The 8,013-nt window shown below is 55.4% G+C and overlaps 1 protein-coding gene across 1 annotated transcript; it reads left to right on the top strand.

The window, feature by feature from the left end:
* Positions 1 to 4,803: 4,803 nt before the first annotated feature.
* Positions 4,804 to 7,756, top strand: LOC309793857 (forkhead box protein J1-like; the record flags this gene model as incomplete). Its single annotated transcript, XM_082604634.1, has 2 exons — positions 4,804 to 5,301; positions 6,989 to 7,756. The coding sequence occupies 2 exons, from the start codon at positions 4,804 to 4,806 to the stop codon at positions 7,754 to 7,756; spliced, it is 1,266 nt and encodes a 421-aa protein (XP_082460760.1).
* Between the last annotated feature and the right edge of the window lie 257 nt (positions 7,757 to 8,013).

Genomic DNA, 8,013 nt, shown 5'->3' with positions numbered 1-8,013 from the left:
AAACTGTGATTAAAAATCTTCCAACAAACAGAAGCCCAGGACCAGATGGCTTCACAGGCGAATTCTATCAAGCATTTAGAGAAGAGCTAACACCTATCCTTCTCAAACTCTTCCAAAATATAGCAGAGGGAGGAGCACTCCCAAACTCATTCTACGAGGCCACCATCACCTTGATACCAAAGCCAGGCAAGGATGTCACAAAGAAAGAAAACTACAGGCCAATATCACTGATGAACATAGATGCAAAAATCCTCAACAAAATACTAGCAAACAGAATCCAACAGCACATTAAAAGGATCATACACCATGCTCAAGTGGGGTTTATGCCAGGAATGCAAGGATTCTTCAATAAACGCAAATCAATCAATGTGATACACCATGTTAACAAATTGAAGGAGAAAAACCATATGATCATCTCAATAGATGCAGAGAAAGCTTTCGACAAAATTCAACACCCATTTATGATAAAAACCCTGCAGAAAGTAGGCATACAGGGAACTTTCCTCAAGATAATAAAGGCCATAAATGACAAACCCACAGCCAACATTGTCCTCAATGGTGAAAAACTGAAACCATTTCCACTAAGATCAGGAACAAGACAAGGTGGCCCACTCTCACCACTCTTATTCAACTTAGTTTTGGAAGTTTTAGAAACAGCAATCAGAGAAGAAAAGGAAATAAAAGGAATCCAAATTGGAAAAGAAGAAGTAAAGCTGTCACTGTTTGCAGATGACATGATACTATACATAGAGAATCCTAAAGATGCTACCAGAAAACTACTAGAGCTAATCAATGAATTTGGAAAAGTAGCAGGATACAAAATTAATGCACAGAAATCTCTGGCATTCCTGTACACGAATGATGAAGAATCTGAAAGTGAAATCAAGAAAACACCCCCATTTACCATTGCAACAAAAAGAATAAAATACCTAGGAATAAACCTACCTAAGGAGACAAAAGACCTGTATGCAGAAAATTATAAGACACTGATGAAAGAAATTAAAGATGATACAAATAGATGGAGAGATATACCATGCTCCTGGATTGGAAGAATCGATATTGTGAAAATGACTCTACTACCCAAAGCAATCTACAGGTTCAATGCAATCCCTATCAAACTACCACTGGCATTTTTCACAGAACTAGAACAAAAAAATTCAAACTTTGTTTGGAAAAACAAAAGACTCCGAATAGCCAAAGCAATCTTGAGAACGAAAAACGGAGCTGGAGGAATCAGGCTCCCTGACTTCAGACTACACTACAAAGCTATAGTAAGCAAGACAGTGTTTTACTGGCACAAAAACAGAAAGATCGATCAATGGAACAGGATAGAAAGCCCAGAGATAAACCCACACCCATATGGTCAACATATCTTTGATCAAGGAGGCAGGAATGTACAGTGGAGAAAGGACAGCCTCTTCAATAAGTGGTGCTGGGAAAACTGGACAGGGACATGTAAAAGTATGAGATTAGATCATTCCCTGACACCATACACAAAAATAAGCTCAAAATGGATTAAAGACCTAAATGTAAGGCCAGAAGCTATCAAACTCTTAGAGGAAAACATAGGCAGAACACTCTATGACATAAATCACAGCAAGATCCTTTTGGACCCACCTCCTAGAGAAATGGAAATAAAAACAAAGATAAACAAATGGGACCTAATGAAACTTCAAAGCTTTTGCACAGCAAAGGAAACCATAAACAAGACCAAAAGACAACCCTCAGAATGGGAGAAAATATTTGCAAATGAAGCAACTGACAAAGGATTAATCTCCAAAATTTAAAAACAGCTCATGCAGCTCAATAGCAAAAAAACAAACAACCCAATCCAAAAATGGGCAGAAGACTTAAATAGGCATTTCTCCAAAGAAGATATACAGACTGCCAACAAACACATGAAAGAATGCTCAGCATCATTAATCATTAGAGAAATGCAAATCAAAACTACAATGAGATATCATCTCACACCAGTCAGAATGGCCATCATCAAGAAATCTAGAAACAATAAATGCTGGAGAGGGTGTGGAGAAAAGGGAACACTCTTGCACTGCTGGTGGGAATGTGAATTGGTACAGCCACTATGGAGAACAGTATGGAGGTTCCTTAAAAGACTAAAAATCGAACTACCATATGACCCAGCAATCCCACTACTAGGCATATACCCTGAGAAAACCATAATTCAAAAAGAGGCATGTACCAAAATGTTCATTGCAGCTCTATTCACAATAGCCCGGAGATGGAAGCAACCTAAGTGTCCATCATCGGATGAATGGATAAAGAAGATGTGGCACATATATACAATGGAATATTACTCAGCCATAAAAAGAAACGAAACTGAGCTATTTGTAATGAGGTGGATAGACCTAGAGTCTGTCATACAGAGTGAAGTAAGTCAGAAAGAGAAAGACAAATACCGTATGCTAACACATATATATGGAATTTTAAAAAATGTCATGAATAACCTAGGGGTAAAACAGGAATAAAGACACAGACCTACTTGAGAATGGACTTGAGGATATGGGGAGGGGGAAGGGTAAGCTGTGACAAAGCGAAAGAGAGGCATGGACATATATACACTACCAAACGTAAGGTAGATAGTGGGAAGCAGCCGCAGAGCACAGGGAGATCAGCTCGGTGCTTTGTGACCGCCTGGAGGGGTGGGATGGGGAGGGTGGGAGGGAGGGAGATGCCTGAGGGAAGGGATGTGGGAACAGATGTATATGTATGACTGATTCACTTTGTTATAAAGCAGAAACTAATAAAAAAATAAAATAAAAATTAAAATAAAACAATAAATACTTGGGAAGAAAAAAAAAACTTTGACTCAAGACAAGCTGGACATGGAGGAGTGAGAGAGGGCAAGGGGTAGAGGAAAAGACATGTTTCTGGGTGGGAGCTGGTGTACCATCCCCCGGGCACAGCTCCTGCCCAGAGGCCTGATAAGGAGCCCTCACCTCCACCCACCCCCTTCAACCAGAGAACTTCCAACTGCAGCTCCTCAATAACTGAAGAGCAGGAAAGCTGGTGACTGGAGGGAGGCTGGGGGAGGGGAGGAGGAAGGACCACAGTCCACCGTTAGTCCGTCACTTAAAGGCTGGTGAAATGAATGGGGCAAATGACCCCAGTCAAAGAATTTGGCAAGTCCACGGCTTTCCTGGGTTTCACCCAGCGGCTCTGTTTCCTCGGCTATCTGGAAAGGAGGGAGAGCACTTCCGAAGAAGCCTCTGGAATGTCAGCTTCTGGGAATCTTGCTGAGGACGGGGCGGGGAGGGGGCGCTTACCGGGAAACACTGGATTACCCTAGCCGCCTTGGGGTGCCTGCGACCGGGGCTGCGGTTTCTGCGGACCTGAGCGGCAGGTGGCATCGGAGAGTCAGACCTGCTTGCGGGCACCAAGACGACACTCGGTCGGGAGACCGGGACAGGCCGCAGAAACGTGAGGAAGTGCCACTCGCAGCCCAGAGGAGAGGAAAGGAAAGCCCCAAGCATGCACCCAGCCCTGGCCCCCGCGCCACGGGCTGCGTCCCAGGAGCCGTCGCCACCTCTGAGCAGCCCAGATGGGAAGGGGGTGGGGCGGAGGACGGTTCCCGCGGCGAACTGCTCGCCGAGGGCCCCGGGGCCTCTGCGGGAGCGCCGAGCCGCGCGCCTCTCCGAGCCCTGCGCGGGGCCGTCGGGCGGGAATGCGCGGAGCCGGGACGCGGTGGCGGGTAGGGGGCTGGGTCGCGCGCGGGAGAGGGCGGCAGGAGGGAGCTGGAAGAGAGTTACCGCGTGAGAGAGCCGTTAAGAGCCCGCGGTCTCTTTGGAGATGCCCTGGCCAATGGCAGAAGCGGAAGCTGTTTATATGGGCGGGGCGTCGCCACGGCAGCAGGAGACGCCTTGCGAGCGGCTACTGAGTGCCGGTCCCCAGCCGCTGGCTTTCAGAGAGGCGCCGGCGGGCGTGAGTGGCGACGAGGATTGCTGGCTGGGCCCTGGAGCTGGGAGCAGAGAGCCGCGGTGAGGGTGGGCGGTGGGAGGAATTTCTTTGAGAAGCTTCCTTTGGCCCGGGCTGCGCTCTGAGCCAGGTAAGGGACGGGGAGGGCTGCCGGCCGTGGGAAGGGAGGGCGTCAGTACCAGCCCGCTCTCCCATCCGTCCCCGACGGAAGTGGAGGGCCCGGGGACTGACATCAGAGGCGTTTGGGGGACACTCACTTCCCACCCCCTTATAACTCTCTGTATTGTTTCCTTCCTTCCCCTTGAGCCCCATCCTAATATCCCTTTTCAAAGATCAGACGACCTCCCCCGCCCCCCGACCCGTCGTACTGCCCTCCTGGACTCTCTCGCCCCATTTCCATTGGTTGTGGACGGAGAGAGGGGGGTTAATTCCCCGCTTTGAGGGAGAAACGGGTGGCCTCGCATGCCCCTACACTATTCCCTCGTTGGGCTAATTAAGTCTCCTCTTAAAGATCCAAGAGGAAAAGAGCGAGGCGAACCCCGTGTGGGTCGGACTCCCGGGCACACCTTCTGTTTCCCAGACCTCGGCACTAAAAGATCCTCCCCAGCTGCAGGAAGGATTATAGTAAGAGCCTCCCCCCTCGCCCACACTCTCCCCTCGGGGGTGGGGAAAGAGGGCTCAGTTCCCGCTCTGGTCCCCGCAGGCACCACATTCCGTTTGGAGGAGGCTACCCCCGGATCGCGGGATGGAAGCCCGCTTCCGGGAGGCTGCGTAACTGAAGCCGCGGGAGTCAGCGGGCCGGAGAGCTCGGCGGCCACCCTCGGCTCGGCTCGTGGATGTTGACAGCCCCCTCGGAGAGTCCCCGCAGATATGGCGGAGAGCTGGCTACGCGTCTCGGGAGCAGGGGCAGCGGAGGAGGCCGGACCGGAAGGCGGCCTGGAGGAGTCCAACGCCCTGAATGACAGCCTGACCAGCCTGCAGTGGCTGCAGGAATTCTCCATTCTCAACGCCGAGCTCCCCGCCCTGCCTTCGGGGGACACCGACCCCCACGGCTCCCACGAGCTGGCAGGCTCGGCCGAGCCGGGGTCTCCCCTGGCGGCGGACCCCGCCTGCCTGGGGCAGCCGCACACACCCGGCAAGCCCACGTCCTCCTGCACGCCGCGGAGCGCCCCCTCGGGGCTGCAGGCCTCGCCTCCCGACGACGTGGACTACGCCACCAACCCGCACGTGAAGCCGCCCTACTCGTATGCCACGCTCATCTGCATGGCCATGCAGGCCAGCAAGGCCACCAAGATCACCCTGTCGGCCATCTACAAGTGGATCACGGACAACTTCTGTTACTTCCGCCACGCTGATCCCACCTGGCAGGTAGGGAGGCACTCCCTCCCTCCCTCCCCATGCCCTCGCGGACTGGACTCACATCCCAGATCCGCAGGCCAAGTAGGCGCGGTACGGCCAGGGCCCCGAGAGAGGAAGGCCGTCCAGGAAGGACCTCAAGGGAGCCCAGTGCTTGGACTGCTGCCCCTTTGACTTCAGAGACGGAGGAGGGAGGATGTTCAGAGGGCTGCAGGGGTGCCGACATAGAGGTTCAAGGGGAAAGAACTTGTCACTCATCCGGCAGGCTCAGCCCAAAGACCAGGGCTGAACTATGCGTGGACACAGCCCCCCAGGGTAGGTTGATGGACTGAGGGACACATTTTTGTCCCAAGTCCTGCAATTCCTCGACACTACCCTCCTCAAGGTCAGTTTGTCAGGGCCTGACTGGAGGCAGAGCATCGTTCCTGCCAGGCTCTGCATCCCGCCTGCTTTCAGTTGGCTGGAGGGGCTCTGGGAGGGGAGAGGGGCGTGCTGCAGGGTGTGAAGGCCATCTGTGTCCCAGTGGAAGGGCTACGGGGCCTTCCGAAAGCTGCTGTGCCAGCCCCCACCCCAAGCCCTCCCTAGTTTCCTGCCTACACTCCTCCCCCTCTTCTCATCAACCTCCCTGGGGGGGAAAATTACCTCAGCCACGTGCTTTCCACAGGGGCTCTTTCCTCCCACACTGGCTTCATGTTCCAAGTGTCCGGAACCTGGCACAGAGCAGCCAAGGGGCCCAGACCACCATGTAAACCTCCCAGTCTTGCCAGGGGGCACTACTCACCTGCCGGCCCCACCCACCAGGCCCCAGACCCCTGTGCCCCAGCGTGGTTTGGACTGTGCACCCAGGCCTGAACAAGGCAGGATGGTGATTCAGGCTGGGCCCACACTGCCCTGAGCCTCTTCGACCATCAGGATCAGGGGCTACGTGGGGACAGAGACCCTGAGGATGCACAGATCCTTCCCTGTGGCACAGGTCACAGGATCAGAGTTCCTGTGATCACAGCTATTCCACATTTGCTTGGGCCCTGACCCTGGGGCAGGTACCATTTGTAACCTTGGTGAGAAAGCAGAGACCCTCCACCACCCCCCACCCTACCCCAAGCCTGAGAGGCCCCAGGAATGAGCGCTATGCTCTTGGCTGGGTAATAATCAACTGAGGCCTCAGAGCCTGGGGTGGGAGGAGGGGGACATGGTGGGTGAGGGCCCAGGCCAGCAGCCGGCTCTAGAAACAAGGAAAGTCATCAGATCCTCCCACACTTCATCCCCCCCCCACACACACACCCTCACACCCACTCACTCATTTCACAAACAGAGAAGGCCAGCCAGGCCCAGGCAGAGGGAGATGGCCGTCCAGGACCTGGGGGAGCCAAGGCCTTTAACCAGAGGCCGCAAGCAGCGGGGTAAGGGAGGGAGGGCAGGACAGGCTGGCACTGAGAGCCACCCTGCGGCTCAGGGCTCGGATGACCGAGCAGGCAGATATCCTGGCCAAAGGGAACAAAAGCCCCCGACAGCACTCCCAGCTCCTGGTGCCCCGTGGCTGGTGTCCCACAGCGTCCCGCTCGGAGCAGCGCCTCTGTCTCCCCTGCCCCCATCGGAGAGAAGGTGGTGGTGGGACTGGCAGTGGCGCTAGGAGCCCCCCATCACTGACCCCACCCACTCTCCCTGCTGTCTTCCTTCTCTCCTATCTCCCTGTGTCCAGAACTCCATCCGCCACAACCTGTCCCTGAACAAGGGCTTCATCAAGATGCCTCGGGAGAAGGACGAGCCAGGCAAGGGGGGCTTCTGGCGCATCGACCCCCAGTACGCCGAGCGGCTGCTGAGTGGGGCCTTGAAGAAGCGGCGGCTGCCCCCAGTCCACATCCACCCGGCCTTTGCCCGCCAGGCCGCGCCAGAGCCCAGCGCCGCCCCATGGGCCGGGCCACTGACCGTGAGCACCGAGGCCCAGCAGCTGCTGCGGGAGTTCGAGGAGGCCACTGGGGAGGCGGGCTGGGGTGCAGGCGAGGGCAGGCTGGGGCGTAAGCGTCAACAGCCGCTGCCCAAGCAGGAGGCCAAGGTCCCGCGGCCCTCCAGCCCCCTGCTGCTGACCCAGGAGGAGCAGGGTGAGCTGGAACCCCTCAAGGGCAACTTTGACTGGGAGGCCATCTTGGACGCTGGCACGCTGGACGGGGAGCTGGGCACGCTGGAGACCTCGGAGCTGATCCCGCCGCTGAGCCCTGCCTCACACGGGGACGTGGACCTCACCATCCATGGCCACCACATCGACTGCCCTGTTACCTGGGGGCCTCCAGCGGAGCAGGCTACCGACAGCCTGGACTTTGATGAGACCTTCCTGGCCACATCCTTCCTGGAGCACCCCTGGGACGAGAGCACCCGTAGCTCCCTGCCCCCCGAGCCCCTCTTTGAGGCCGGGGATGCCACACTGGCCTCTGACCTGCATGACTGGGCCAGCCTGGGCGCCTTCTTGTAAGAAGCCAGGCCCTGCCCCACCTCCAGACAGCACCGAAGTCTGGGCCCAGACTGCCCCCCTCCCCACCAGTGCAGGCCCATGGACACCCTACCGCCCAGGCAGGGGCTGGGCCAGGTCACCCCACCAGGCCACACGGCCCCCAGCCCAGGCCATCCTCAGATTCTAGTCCAGCAGGCTGAGAATTGGGGCCCAGGACCCAAATTGCTGCCTCCGCTCCCCAGCCCCCCATACACACAGTGTTTCATTGATCCACTTCT

This window comes from Mesoplodon mirus, assembly GCF_964341445.2.
Source record: "Mesoplodon mirus genome assembly, chromosome: 18".
Lineage (NCBI taxonomy): Eukaryota > Metazoa > Chordata > Mammalia > Artiodactyla > Ziphiidae > Mesoplodon > Mesoplodon mirus.
This window is presented reverse-complemented; position numbering and strand designations above follow the sequence as displayed.